This window comes from Thermobia domestica, chromosome 5 (genome assembly GCF_964235325.1).
Source record: "Thermobia domestica chromosome 5, izTheDome1.hap1.1, whole genome shotgun sequence".
Lineage (NCBI taxonomy): Eukaryota > Metazoa > Arthropoda > Insecta > Zygentoma > Lepismatidae > Thermobia > Thermobia domestica.
Genome location: NC_137458.1, coordinates 299,005,872 through 299,022,377, shown reverse-complemented (window position 1 = coordinate 299,022,377; position 16,506 = coordinate 299,005,872). Strand labels below are relative to the sequence as shown.

At 34.7% G+C, this 16,506-nt stretch overlaps 1 protein-coding gene across 2 annotated transcripts in view; it reads left to right on the top strand.

Annotated features, from left to right (window-relative positions):
- LOC145686734 (uncharacterized) overlaps positions 1–16,506 on the top strand; it is a 274,285-nt gene that overhangs the window by 229,139 nt on the left and 28,640 nt on the right. Inside the window, exons 3-4 of one of the 2 annotated variants that reach the window (XM_081760353.1) lie at positions 3,521–3,594; positions 5,128–5,286. In XM_081760353.1, coding sequence (XP_081616479.1) covers positions 3,541–3,594; positions 5,128–5,286 — 213 coding nt within the window. In that variant the 5' untranslated portion in view covers positions 3,521–3,540. Of the gene's footprint in view, positions 1–3,515; positions 3,595–5,127; positions 5,287–16,506 lie in introns of both variants that reach the window. The other variant, XM_081760354.1, reaches the window with a different exon arrangement.

Below are 16,506 nucleotides of genomic sequence, written 5' to 3'. Positions count from 1 at the left end.
CTCTATGGGCCTTATACAGAGTCATCTTTTACCTTGTATTAAGAGCTTGGCTAACGTGTGATGCTAACTTCCGTATTTAAAAACGCGTTCGTGAAGTTAACAACGATTTGTATCGAACAACGATTTATATCAGCCATGATATTTCCATAGGGTTGGCCAAACACTATTAGAGCAAATCAATACGAGAAAAAAATACGTTACCTTCTCTAAATTCTCACAGTGTGTTTGGATAACCTTGTAAAGAAGTTGTGGCTAGCCTTCTTTGATATAAATCGTTGTTAACTTCACGAACGCGTTTTTAAATACGGAAGTTAGCAGCATACGTTAGCCAATCTCTTAATATAACGCTAAAAATTACTCTGCATAAGGCTCCATATGTTTGGTTGAAAACTAAGGGTTCCATAACTTTGTTTTCCTGCTGTATTCTCTTTACAACCGTTGCTCCAACAAAAACCTTACCAATTTTACCCTTGTAACACTTGCACAGGCTCGTTCTTAGTTATTTTGCAATTTACATCCACATAATGTGTCGTTTTAGATGTGTGTGAGTTTAGAACTCATGTATTGTTAGAGGAAGCCAATGGTACTTTCGTTTCTAGCTGCACTCACAAGATTTTCAGACGAAGAGATTTGATACTATGGTAACAAATTAGTGGGTGAAGACTGTATCTCCTAGTCTACGTGTCGAAAAGAGATTATACACACTTGTCCTCTTCATTTATCTATGTTTGTGTTATTTCTGAGGGGACAAATGGGAATCTCTACACTAGGGTTACCATTCGTCCCTGGAAATTCGGGACCGTCACGGAATCAAGATCTGCGCCCGGGCGTCCCGAAAGGATTTCTCGGGACGCTTAAATGTCCCGGATTTGCGAAGAAAGGAAGGGAATATTATAATTTGCTTTTTTTCACGGGATTAGGTATATAATTATTCTTTTCAGCTACTGAGTATGGCAAAAGTTGAAAAAAAAGAAACTGGAATACATAAAAACATGGATTTAATTAAGTTCACGATTTAACTACTTTGACATTGAACGAGCATTCGTTTCATTGAGCCAGGGACAAAAGGTTTTACTGCTCAATATTATTGTTATCTTTACTCTTCAATCTTGCTTCTGAAATTTGTAAACGATTTAAAATAAATAAATAAATAAATAAATACAACACGAACAGAAAACATGTGAAAGGAAACATCATACTTTGAATGAGCTAAAACAGATTCTGAAAGCCACGAAACATAACAGATCCAGATTTTTTTTAATTTGCTTGATTGCTTGCAGGGTTGAGTTGAGTTGATTTTAAGTTTAACATCCCGTTCAGCAGCTAGGCTATATGAGACGTGGACCTACTGATTATCGTGGAATCAGAACCACATGAGCTCCCGCCGGGAATCGAACCCTGGTGCTTACTAGGGGGAGGGGTAAATCATCTGCTTACGTTTGCTTAACCAGGGAGGAGAAGATGTATTAAAATTACTAAAAATGTGATACTTGAACAATTCTATCTAATGGAAGAAAGTAAATTAGTATATAATACCTCTTTTGATTTTAAGCATTTCAAAGATTTTCGTAATTTAGTAGCGTCCCGTATTTTTATTTTTGAAATATGGCAACCCTACTCTACACCGCACAATTGTGTATAAGAAACAGAAGCTAGTTTTAGAGTGAGAAATAACAGCGCAGGAGGAATTTCAGAGAACACATTGAATAGAACGACTTTCCTTTGAAAGAAGGTGACAAGGCAATGAGCAAGGATACTGTAAATGAAAACTGTTTGTTATTAAAAGTAACAGTAAATTAATGCAAGAAAGGCATATATTTACATACTGTATTAGAACTTGGAGAACTGTAGTTCGGAAGAAGGTGGAACAATGCCTGCCAGTCCTTGAGGAATGACTGTTTACTCACAAGGAGTTCCTCACATTCCTTGATCTTTCTTTCTTTTTGCCTTCTTGGTTACGCATGTTCTCTGTTTGTTTGTGAACATGCATATTTAAACAGAACGTCCCAATAGTACGTACGTTGCGCAAGTGTGAATATTTAATGTGAGTAAATGTTGGCCTATGCTAGTATATGGGGGAGAGAAAGTGCCCCGAGTCGTGAACAGTTTCGGTTCGGTTATTGATTCCTCATGTTTCTTCCAAATACAAAATATTCCCTTGACTTGGGGATTACTTTTGTATCATTTTCCTTCAACAGAATAATATGCTTGTGGAAGTATTTTTATCAAGTTATTCCTTGTTTTGAGAGCAGATTTTTTTTTTTAACTCTCACGAAATACAAATCGTTATCAAAATAATGGAACACCTGTTGTCTTCGATACATAAAATGTGTAAGGTGCTAATATACAGGATACGTTTCCAGTTCCTGACTGGTATTGGTATGTTAAATGACCGTCTATAGTGCATCATGTAGAGTAGAACAAAGGCAAAGGTGATTACTAGGGTTGCAACGAGTGGCAGCCATGATGTCCGTAGTAGAAGAATTCATAGTTTGATCTACCAATTAGCAGCACCAATGGTCGACCAGTAAACCTGAAGTCTAGCCTTTAGGACAGCATAAAAATTTTAAAAAAATATAATAATGATTGGATGTAGTTCTTAGTTTTGTAAACAAGAGAGAGAAAGTAGTATTGGAAGTCACAAAAGGGAAGAGGAAAGCCCAACAAGAGAATGGTTACATTGTGCAAATATGGACTTAAAAGAGGTTAGCAGATGGTGATGTAGAATAAGATGGAGCGATTTGTCAGAAATGTCGATCTTGTGTAAATGGGAAGAGAAGGAATGATTTAATATAGACGATTTTTTTTTTCCGGCTAGCTGAAAACCAGTTGTGATAAAACAGAAACTACTTTCTCTACAATACCTGACACTGCGTACTATTCGAGTTAATTGGTGCCGGTTAAGGGCGCCGATTTCTCTGAAACTTTTTTTTTTTGGGGGGGGGATCCCATTCAGATATGTGTTTGCTGGCCGAAGGTATATATGAGCATTTTAAGACAAATTGAATTCAAATTATGACAAATATTGTATAGGTCTATTCATCAGGATCGGCGCCCTTGTTGCCGGTTACATTTTTGTGAATCTGTATTTATTTATCCTAGGTATTACTTTGAATTCCGGCAGACAAACACCGTGCTCGTGGGTTTTCTCGGGGTTCTCCCGTTTCCTCTCACTTTCTTTATTCCACCATTTCATTCAATTCTCATAATCACCGTCTCCTTTGGCCTAACCGGCATAATCGTGGGTCGTAAAACTTATAAATTTCATTTCATTTTTCATTTTTTGAGTTCCAGCAGTTTGTGTAATGAGAGACCGTGTGTAAAACAAAGTGATTTTCATTGTTCCAAAATTGTTCCTCCTATTGCCTTGAAATGGCAGCATCTAGAACAAAATAATAAGACTTAAACAAATAAAACATAAATAATAGTTTTTAAATTTTATCTTGATAATGTCTTTTATCAGTCGCTTTCCTTTAGTCTGACGTAATTTCAGTATATTTTTCTTTCTCTTTTAGTTTAGATTTGGGGCGCAGCTGAAGAATGTCTAGAGGAAAGGTGGATCATACTCTTTTGAATACTATTTTTATTGGAGAAGTAAGTATAACCATTGAGAAACTGTATACACAAGCATAGCAAGAAGCAAATGCTAAGAGCGCAAGGTTTGAGAGGCCACAAAACTAATTGAACAACTTTTTCTATAAAAACAAACAAAAAATAGTAGTAACACAAAGTCTCTGAGCATTATTATTATATAAAAATGAAAGTGACTATGTTTGTAACTTAATAGGTAAGTCTTGAACTACGCGACCGATCTCGATCAAATTTTCAACAAAGATGAGATTCGGGTCTGAGATGGTTTATCATTTCAGTTCGATAGTGCAAGTTGGGGGGAGCAGATATACATAAAAATGATCGAAAATGACCTATATTAGTGTCGAATCCATAGCTTTCGGGGTCGTTGAAATGAGCAGTGACACTTCCGATGCCATTTAAATCGAAATTCAGCCCCGAAACTTGGGGGTGGGAGTGAGAGATATGTACTAATAATCGATATTAGTGTCTAATTCATAGTTTTCGGTACCGCTAAGTTGATTGGTGAAGTTTTGGTGTCCTTTAGGTTCAAAATGAATTGTATTGTCCCCGTGCGAAGGACTGGGACGGGCATTATACTAGTTATTAAAATATCGATGTGTAACAGTTTTGCCAACTAACTGAACCTTTGGCTTCATGAGACACATTATCTACACATCAAACAAGATAGTGTGTCTAATGAAGCCAGAGGTGTGGCTAGTTGGCAAAATTACCGGTATTACACATTGATATTTTAATAAAAAACATTATGGTTTGCTTAGAGACTTTGTGTTATTTCTACTTTGAATTACTAAAGCAAAAAGTCCTCCTTGTAACTTCTAAACTAATTGACAGAAATAACTGAAATTTTGTACCAACCAAATTATCAAAAGTCGGAAGGAGTTTGACATACTCGGCAATATCACTAGGTTAACAATGTTGTCATCTCAGTATAAAGTTTCACTTTTTGAAATGGCACTACATCAGGTTATTACATATTTCAGCTATTTCATTTATTCAGTGTTACCAATTAAGGATGCTACAGTATCATAGATATCCAAATTTGGAACGGCTCTACAACAGTTATACCTGAAATAAACGAGGCGGTACATATCTAAAATAAGTTAATGTCGGACGCTATGACCATGATATGGTGCATTTGAAACGAATAGGAACAAAAATCGCAAGAAATTAAAAATTTATTTTTTATATACAGGCTTTATTTCGAAAAATGTATTTTTTTTTCTATTGGAAGAGCCGTGTTTCGACTCGAATTTTGTCAGGAAAATCCTGTCTCGACTCGTCTCGTGCGCGTCCCTATTATTTATCTAATTGCTAGTGAGTATTATCCCTCTTGAGTTATGTTCTGGAAGATAAGTAACTCAATCATTAACCTCTCTCTTTAAAAAAAAAGAAAAATCACCCTGTTTATGAAGACGGAGATGGTTCAAATATTTATTTGTGTAAATAATTAACTAGGAAAGGAGGCATTTGTGTAAGTATACCTGTATATAGTTCCTGTACAGTTAGCTTTTTTTTTTTTTCTTTTCTTAACAGGTGGCATCAGTTCATCAATATGGCGCCTTCGCACGCATCCCTGGTTGCTCCACCCAAGGACTAATCCACCGAAGTCAAATATCCAAAACAAATGTTGAAGATGCCAGTGATGTTCTTCAGCAGGGAGATCGAGTTTGGTGTAAAGTCATCAATTTAACTGCAAGTAAAATATGCTCTTTTTCTGCTACACTTGTAATCAGTGGTCGAAATGAGACGGTATGTGGTGGTATGCCATACCGCCTCTGGTTTTTCAGTGATGAAGGCATACCGTCTCTGGTTTTCCAATGATTAAAACATACCGTCACTGGGCTAAATACCTTTAATAAATCCATTTTTATACACAGTAATTGACGAACAGCTTTGCACGTTTTATTTCTTATGTAGAAATACTTTCTAAGTTGACAACACCGACATTTTTCTTAACATTTTTCTACTTCTTGTTTTTAAAATGAGGTGTCTGCAAAGAAGTTCACTTAGTTTATATTTTGATGTGCCTTATTGAATTGTTTCTTTGTTATTGTATGTTTGTATATGTGTGTCTTCTTGCCTTAATGCATTTAAATGCCGTGTTTTGAGCATGAACGGTTTTAGAAGTTGTCTGCTGTGGGAGCGGACCTCGGGGTGTTTGGAATACCCCACAGTCGAGTGGGGGACCAGGAGTTTTCTTGCAGGAAATTATTAATATCCTCAATCAGTTTTTGGCCATTTTCGTGTATAATTCTCTATAATACAACATAAGGGGATATTTTCCCCCCAGAAAGTTGGAGGGGATCAAAGTCTCTCCCCCCACCCCACCCCGAGTTACTACAGAGAAGTTTTCCAGTGCTTTTCAGTCATTATGTAAATTGAAATGCAATCTTTTAGGCAACATACCCTCATTGCATTTCAACATTTAGGTAGCCGCTATATCAAGTCAAAATCGTAATAAAACATACCGCCTTTTTTTTTCTTTCTTCGAACACTGCTTGTAATTGTTGGGTGGAAAATGCTTGAATTTTGGTTCATGACAGAATTATGTGTAGAGGAATTGTATGATTCTGTGTGCTGGTTATTGACTTAAATGACAGATGTATTAAATACAATTTGAAGGAAAATATGCGATTTTGTTTATACAAGATGATCTTACTTTATATGTATGATCCCGGCCAAGTAAGTTCGTGGTGGACGAGATCGTGTTCGTGGTGTTTCTCGGGTTACCTCGTTTCCTCCCACCTTCTCATTCCACCATTTTTTCCCATTATCATTCACTTGTCTTAATCATCCATCTCCCTTAGCTAAACAGCCATAATTGCGGGACGTTAAACTGAAAGATTTCATTTAATGTATGTGGGATGATCATTATTTGCGTTATTGAAATCATCATTAATATTAATGAGCGCAGTATTATAAATTCGTCCCATTTCGGAATCTCAAATATTTAGAAATCGTGCAAAAATACCAGTGTGAGAATGTATTGCTTTTAACTAGATACCGCGGCCGTTGGCGTTACACGCGAGGAAATTTGGTTTACACATAGGCATTTTTCCGTATCAAGGTAATTTACACAACACAGATACCTTTCCCATTGCTATTAAAGGTCAAATAACTATAGATTTCGATTTCAGACGGATGCAATGGCGGTTTACAGGATACTCTTCCCATCTCTGTCCTAGGAAGGAGATGGTTGGATTTATTATTTCCGTTCTGGAGACATAACTGTTTAAATCCTTTCACCAAGAAACATCGCAATCCCCTGTTAATATCAAGTATGATCAGAATCTCGTTTCGACGTTTATACAAACAATCAAGAAAGAATTTCACTCTGTATCCCAAAATAATATTAGCCAACGTGTAAAGGAATCACAGGTATATATTCCTTTGCGCCAAGATGCTATTTCTATACTTCACAAGCATTACGCCTTGACGGATGCAGTACAAGCAAATTTAGACAATTCATGTCAGTCATATAGGCTATGGTGTCTACTGTATCAAAATCGTTACAAAGAAGATATGAAGCCCGAATTCAGGGAAGAAAAAGCAAGAGAAAGAAAATAGAGGTAAATTTGCCGTTTTCTTTTAAGTCTATTAGATTAATAACAAAATCCCTTTATCCAGGGGCCGCGGTGGCTCAGTGGTAGAGCGTTCACCTCTGGTGCTTGGGGTCCCGGGTTCGATCCCAGCCCCCGCCAAGTGGACCTTGTGGTGGACAAACATCGTGTGCGTGGGTTTTCTCGGGGTTCTCCCGTTTCCTCCCACTTTCTTCATTCCACCATTTCATTCATTACTCATCATCACCGTCTCCTTTAGCCTAACCGGCATAACCGTGGGACGTAAAACTCAAAGATTTCATTTCCCTTTATTCAGTAAATATGAGCATTTCAGGAGAGATTTGAAAATCTTCCTTATATTATCCATCTTTTCGAACAATTTATGGGAAAATTGGTAAATGTTTCATTTATTATTTACAGATGTAATAGTTGACTACTCCACTTTTACTCGCCGTATTAAAACTATCATAATCTAAGTCTAAATGTATACAACAATCGGGTTCAGAACACTGCAAACCGCAGAGAGAAAATAAAATCAAACAAATTGTTTTGAATTAATACAACGCCTTGGTTAGCTTACACACGGAAGGAATACTTAAGGTGTATGCACCAGTGTTTGTAGTTTTTGAGTAGGGAAATTCCATAGGTAAATTTAGCAGAAATGAAAAAAAAAAAAAAAGATTTTTTTTTGATAAAACGTGAAAAACCAGAGAAATTCTGGTGTTGAGTAATTGGCCAATATAAATGCTTAATTTTTTCTTTGTTCTCACAAATAACCAATACAATAGCAAAAATGTGTGTATGTGTGTGGGAGGAGGGTCAGTTCAAAGTAGCATAATTTGCACTCATTGTTGACATGATAGTTATGTGTGTTTTGTTGTCTAAAAAAGTGAAGAAAAAAGTATAAATAATACAAGCAAAAAGCCAATAAACAAAAGAAATGTAGTTGGCACTTTTTTTTTTTTTTTTTTTTTAGAAAATATAGGTTAATTAATCTGATTTTATTCTACAGAATTTTTATCATAGAAATTGGACATTCAGCAAACTAGACAATTTTTTGTGTCAGTCGAGAGAAATTTTATTAAGGAAAGATACGAACACTAGCATGCACTATGATTCATGGAATGCAGCGAAAACTTCGCAACAGCTTGCTGTTCTGTATGTTTTATACTTGATTTGTACATAACATATTAGGAAAATAATAATAATAATAATAATAATAATAACAAGAAGTGAGTTTTGTTTCACAGTGTAAAACTACAAAACTTCGTTAAATTTCCAAATTACTCGAATTTATTACTTGAACTTGGAGTAATACATCTACAACTGCTTGAATAGAGAAATAAGATTAAAGATAGAACCTGTTCATCAGATGCTGAATCCATATCGTGAAGCCATTACTCGCTTTCTCTCACTGCTTTTACTCCATGAACAATAATATCGAAACTGGAAGTGCTAATGACAGCAGAAATGCTAATTGATGTCTGTCACTTTCGGTGGCAGTTATTATTATTATTATTATTATTATTATTATTATTATTATTATTATTATTATTATTATTATTATTATTATTATTATTATTATTATTATTATTATTAAAGTACAGAATTCTGTACTTTATTCTGTATTCTGCCTTTCGGCGGGTACTGGGACTTTTTTTTTTTTTTTTTTTTTTAATTTTACATTTGGGCCTGGAAATGTCTCTTCCAGGTTTCACGATCTTCAGCTTCCTCTTTTAACTCGCAATATTCCATTTTTCAAATCATCGATCAGCTGTGTTCTTCTTATTCCTCGCTTCCTTTCCATCTTTCCTTCTATGGCGATGTGAAGAAGACAATTTATTCGCAAGATGTGTCCGATCCAATTGGCCTTCGTACGAAAGATGTTGGATAGAAGTGTCCTCTTCTCTCCTATGTTTAGTGCTCTCTCTGTCCATTTTATCTTCTCCATTTTCCTCCAACAACACATTTCGAAGCTCTCCAAATATTGCCTCTCCGACTTCCGTAATGTCCAAGTCTCTGAACCATACAGTCCAATGCTCCATATATAGCACTTGACCAACTTCTTCTTAAATCCAATATTGAGCCTATTAGTTAAGAGTGATCTTTTCTTGTTGAATCATTCTTTAGCTATGGCAATTCTTGACCTGATCTCTTTGGTGCAGTAAGCGTCTCTCATCAAAATACTTCCCAGATACTTGAAATTTTCGACCTCTTCAAGTTCTCTTTGTTCTGCTCTGATCCATAAAGGCGTGTTTTCACGGGATATTCTCATGACTTTGACTTTTCGATGTTAATTTCCATTCCATACAGTTTTCCAGTGTCAGCTATTTTGTCAATCATCTCCGGTAGTCCTCCTTCGGTTTTAGCTATTATAACCGTATCATCTGCATACCTGATCTTGTTAATGATCTGTCCTCCAATCTTGAAGTCTCCAGTTTTCATTAATGCTTCCTTCATTAAACATTCACTGTAAATGTTGAATAATTGGGGCGACATACTACATGCTTGTCTGACTCCTCTTCCAATCTCCACACTATTGGTTTCTCCTTCATTCAAGTGCAACTTCACTTGTTGTTCTATGTACAGGTTTTAAATGAGTGGTCGATCTCTCCAGTTGACTCCGATTTCTATAAGTATTTTCAACAGTTTCGTCCAATTGACCCGGTCGAAAGCTTTTCTCCAGTCGATGAAGCACAAACACAACTCTTCCTTTACATCAAGAATTCTTTCTGATATAATTTTCATCGGTCGCAATAGAGGAATAAAATCAGAGACGGGTGATATTCTTGTGGTGCTGAATTCATGTAGAAAAAAAAAAAAAAAAAAAAAAAAGCTTGTCGCTATCTCCATTTAATCCATTATGCGATTAATGTTGTAACCAGAAATCAAAAACACTTTTGATTTTGATAGAGTATTATGAATGGCAATGATATACTCTCTTGAGACGAGTAATCGATTGCAGAAAACCGTTTCTCGCTACCTATTACAGTTTCTGTTCTATGTTGACCAACATTGAAACGGGAAACAGTTTATTTATTTCTATCACTTCCGCTTTGAATAAAGAGTTAACACAGGAGACGGAACCTAGTTCGAGATCCTGAATCGATTACAAAAAAGAAAAGATAAGCACTTCTCGATATCTTTTTGCGTTTCTGCTCTGAAAATCAGTATTGAAACCGGAAGTGCTATTAAATTTCAACCATTGCCAGTTTCCGCAGAGTATTGTGGGTATTAATGGTATTTTCTCCTGAGACGATGAATCTATTGCAAATAATAATAATAATAATAATAATAATAATAATAATAATAATAATAATAATAATAATAATAATAATAATAATAATAATAATAAACTCTTCTCGCTATCTCGTCCCCTTTTCGTTCTATGTCGATAAACGTTGAAACCGGAATTAGTTAATTCAAACTATTTCCGATTTGAATACAGGATTAAGGGGGGGAGATAAAACCTACTCTTGGGACGCTGAATCTATTCCGAAAAAGCGCTACTTGATATCGTTTACCGTTTTTGCTGTATGGAAATCAGTACTGAAACCGAAAATAATAATACATTTGAACCACTTGCGGTTTCGGTAGGGTGTTGCGGATAGTCGTGATATGTTGTCTTGAAACTCTGAGTCGTTTTCCAAAAGCCGTTTTTCGCCATCTCTTCCCGTTTTCGTTCTATAGCGATAAACATTGAGATCGGAAATTGTTAATTCGAACCACTTCCGGTTTGAATAGAGGGTTAACCGAGAAGATTGAACATTTTCTTTAGACCTTAAATCGATTGCAAAGAACTTATTCTTGAGATCTTGTAACATTTTCTCTCTATGAAAATCAGTATTGAACCCGGCAGTAATAATAAATTTGATCCGCCTCTGGTTTTGGTAGAGAATTGCGGATATTCATGATATGTTGTCCTCAGACGCTGAATTGTTCGCAAGAAAACCACTTCTCGCTGTCTGTTATAGTTTTCGTTCTATAGCCGATAAACGTTGAAACTGGAAATGGCTAATTTGAACCACTTCCGGTTTGAGTAGAGGATTAACGGACAAGATGGAGTCTATTCTTCGGACGCTGAATAGATTGCAAAACCCTCTTCTCAATATCTCTTAACCGTTTTTACTATGATACTTTTCGACAGACAGACGGACGGCATAGCCGTTCTATAAGATTTCGACACGTATGCATAATAATAATAATATTGATACATGGTTGGTGTAATGTTTTCATTTAGACACAAAGCGTGTTCAAAACGGAAATAAATAGCTGATTGGTTGTTTTGTGTGACATTTTACGTACTGAACACGTTATGTGTCTTAACAGATAGAATGAATCAGCCTCTTTTCGGTTCTCACTGGTCACTCTTAGGCACTGAGAATATTAAAGAAAAATCTTTCGAATTCTTAATGATGTGTAAATATAGTATGTATTGTTGTATAAATACTAAAATATATATAAATAAATACATAAATAATAATAATAATAATAATAATAATAATAATAATAATAATAATAATAATAATAATAATAATAATAATAATAATAATAATAATAATAATAATAATAATAATAATTATTATTATTATTATTATTATTATTATTATTATTATTATTATTATTATTATTATTATTATTATTATTATTTTGTCGCTGACCCACGATGCTTACATCCAGACAAAACGCCACTGCTGTATAGATATGATAATGATCTATAATGTAGGGCAGAGTTTCTCAACTTGGGGGTCGCGAGAGGTTCTCATGGGGGACGCGAAGATATGCGGAAGAAATAAATTTAATTAGAATCTAATACGGGAAAATATTTTTAAATATTAATTTGAATTTTGTTTTGATAGGCATATTTTTTATTTTTATACATACTGTTAACAACAAATAATAGGATTACCAAATATTTTCAACAGATGCAGAGTTGTTTAAAATTCAATTTAAATGAAAGAGGTACGAAACTAATGAGAACTGCATATTGAAATACCAGAAAAATACAAATGCAACAAAACGTGCATATTGAAATACAATTCAAATTGAAAGCTAATGAGATACCCGAGTATGGTGTGATTTCTTTAGTGCGGCAATGTCCGGTTCAATTTTCGTGACGCACATTATCAAGTAATTTAAAATACTCAATAACTTTTTTAACAACTATCCAAGGTTTTTCTACCAAAATTAGAAATCACTTTATTTTTTATCGTATGACCCAAAACTAAGGGAGTTATGAATTTTTAAAATTTTGAAACGGCCTCCATTTTAAAACAGTATGACGGATCAGATTCGATATTTATAATATGAATGAACTGACCAAATTTGGTTTTAATTTCTGAACGTAAACTGGAATTTTCTCAATAGGTACCAAGATGTAAACGAGGCTACTGACCATTTTTACAATGTAGTTTATATGGGACGAGTGAATATGATATTTTGTATAAACACTTCAGTAGTTTACGTAGGAAAACCAAGTTAAATTAGGGTACTCAAATTACATAAAAAATAATGAAATCCTACTACGTTCTGACCCCAGTAGGCTTTGGAGTTTTATTAACTCAAAAAAGAAACACTTTCGCAACAATGCATTAACATTTAGCAATAAAGAATTTCACAATAACAAGGACATTGCTGACTCCTTTGCAGCATTTTTTAAGTCTGTGTTCGGGGAAAACTACTTATACAACACGCCACCTATGGTAGAGCACAACACCAACGATCTCATAGACATGCTACATATTGAAAAAAATAACATGTGACGAGGTTAGGGCAGCCATTAAGAAATTGAAACCAAAAAGAACAATGGGTTTTGATATTGTACCGAGCTATATATTAAAAGGATGCGAAGAGATCTTTATCTACCCCTTGATTATTTTGTTCAGCTTATCGCTAAAAACAGGCATTTACCCCAACTTTGGAAAACATCAGTAGCGTAGTGTGCTATGAGACATTGAGACACTGTCTACCCTTTCAAATTAAAAGAACATAGCTTTAGAATTTCCTTACTAATAAGAACTAATATACATTTCATGTTGAAGAAAAATATAGAAATACTAGGGCCAGCGATAGCTTGGTTAATAAGAATAGTAGTAGAGCCTTTCTAAATAATTTTACTTTTCAAAACTCGGGGGAAAGAAAGGCCTATCTCCGTCAAACAGGCTGCAGAGAGACAACCAGGAGACAACAAGAAATATGTCTCAACGCGGCTGAAACAAATACACTTGAGAAAGCGGCGCGCGCATGTGGCTGTAGGCTTCTCACTCGCTGAAACAACCTAGCAAAGAGACACCGGACAAAATGTCTCAGTAGCAGTGATGCCATACTTAGCGAAATGATATCATTTTAAATCCAGTATACTTTTCATTCTTCCTTTTAGATATTCAATCATATTTCAAGGAAAATTATTAAGAAATAGAAGGAAATGAAAACCTAAATTAATAACTACTTTAAGAAGGTTTTATCGATACATTAATTCATATAAATCTTTCACGATCTAGGTTCAGCTTCTGTTTAATTGCAATACTAGAGTGTATCAACACTGGGAAAGGCAAAAGCAAGGGCAGGAGGTTTTGTAGTCTGCTATTTTGTTGGTTTTAAAATCGTTAGGTAAATTTGTATTTGGGTCTGTCTGAGTTAGTTAGTTATTATGTGCAAATCAAATGATTGGAAATAGATTTACTGCACCAGTTGTTATTAAATGGCAGTTCTAAGCTCTCATATAAAAATTAGTATTAACTTTAAAAATAGCCAATTTATGAGTTTACTTTTTGAATCAGGAATCGTGCAAAGCTAACAGGAAGATTATACATAGAAGTACATTATTAATTCAATAGCTATAATGTATTTAGTGTATATACCGAGATTTGTCAGAATAAATTTATATCGATATACTGGTTTAATTTAATCGCTAAGGAATGCGTTTATCGAAATTAGTTTTCTGCACATTATATATAGTAGTACAACATCGCGAAAATAAGTTTCTAAGGAAATTTTGTTAGGAGTTTCAAATATATATATATATATATATATATATATATATATATATATATATATATATATATATATATATATATATATATGAAAATGTAAAAATTGTTACACTAAAAATGTTCCTTTCGGAAATTATTATTAAAACAGAGTAACAATAATTTTACTTACTCAGAGGTTTTCATTTTATTAGGTTCTCAATATCGATGTGATATTTTGCACCATGTGTCCATGTGTCGGCTGTTTCTAATAATAGATTAAAAATGAAATGAAATCTTTGAGTTTTACGTCCCACGGTTATGTCGGGTGGGCTAAAGGAGACGGTGATGATGAGAAATGAATGAAATGGTGGAATGAAGAAAGTAGGAGGAAACGGCAGAACCCCAAGAAAAACCCCCATACGATGTTTGTCCACCACAAAATTCACTTGGTGCTAACTGGGATCGAACCAAAGACCCCCATGCACCACTGAGCCACCGCGGTCCCAAATAATAGATTATATAATTGATAATTTTCATATATTTGGATATGTGCGGAATATAAACATATAGATTTCAGGTTACAAGAGACGTCAAACTATCTCAATATTGATACGAGGTTTTAAGCTGCAAATAATTCCAAAATAAATAAAGAAAATAGTTAAATCGAAAAGTCTAAAGCTATTGTTATTATGGAATAATGTAAATGAAAAAAAATGTAACAAGTGTTTAAAGAGAAGCCTCGGGACCCTCTGACGCGTAGGGTCCCTGATTAGATTCCAAATCCCACCAAATTGGTTTTATACGGGACATACACTGTCTGTGTAGATTTTCTCGAGATTCTCTGCTGTTCTCTCCCAGTTTCGTCACTCCACCACTATCATCCAACTCATCACCATTTGCCTTAGTCTCAGAGCATAATCGTGGACAACTGAACTCTCTCTCTCTCTCTCTCTCTCTCTCTCTCTCTATATATATATATATATATATATATATATATATATATATATATATATATATATATATATATATATATATATATATATATATATCCTGTCTACCCATTGCGAAACTTAACGCTACGCTACTGGAAAACATCACAAATCTGCCCCATTTCTAAAACAGACTTGTAAAACAATAGAAGACCACAGGCCTATTGCTATATCATCATCATGCTCCAAGGTGTTTGAAACCATTCTGTTTGAACGTATTATGGCTCATACTAGAACCGCTATCTCTGAATACCAGCATGGCTTTCTTACACAAAGATCAACGGTAACAAACTTGACGTTGATAACAAACTTTATCTCTACTACCCTTCACAATGGCAAACAAGTAGATGTTGTATACACTGATTTTACGAAAGCGTTCGACAAAGTACATCACCAAACCCTACTAACTAAACTCGGACACCTTAATTTTTCTCTACATCTTGTAAAATTCTTTTCATCCTATCTAACAAACCGTAAACAATTCGTCGTGCAGATCAAACAAATCATTCACATTCTCGCCAAGCTCAGGCGTACCTCAGGGATCGAACTTGGGACCACTCCTATTTCTCATTTATATCAACGACCGACCTATCACATAAGTTACTATTTGCTGATGATCTCAAAATCTATATGGAAGTTAACTCAGTTCAAGATTGTGAACTGTTGCAAGCGGATCTGCATCACATAAGCAGTTGGTGTAAAAATAATTATATTGAACTAAATGCCAACAAATGTAGTGTAATGTCATATACCAGAAGACAGTCCTGTATTTCATTTGAGTATGTAATTAATGAACAGCCACTATTTAGGAAAGATGTAGTCAAAGACCTAGGCGTGTACTTTGATCCGAAACTAAAGTTTAGTGTCCATATAGAGCATATTACCAACCAGGCATTTCGCAATCTAGGCCTAGTCATAAGGTTAGGTAAAACATTCGAAAATATCAATACTTTGAAATCACTATACTATGCGTATACGCTCAAAGCTTGAATATGCGTGTACAATTTGGGATCCTTAGACCAGTAAAGATAAGTTCATGCTCGAAAAAATTCAAGCTAAATTTCTGAGTTTTTTTTAACGTTTAAGGACACAGGTTTTTACCCAAGTAAATTTAGCTCCTCTGCCCTGTCTAGTAACTATAACATGTTAACGTTGGAACAAAGAAGACTTGCAAATACTCTTTTATATTTATATAATATTTTGCATTCAAAAGTCGATTGTCCAGAAGTCGTATCCAGCTTAAGTATATCAGTTCCGTCGACTAAAACACGGAACATGAATCATAATTTCTTTAGTATCAATAAGTCACGCACTAACATAATGACTAAGTCACCGATCGTAAGAATCAGTGCTGCGTACAATAACAGTCAAATTATATCCAAAAATTAATGT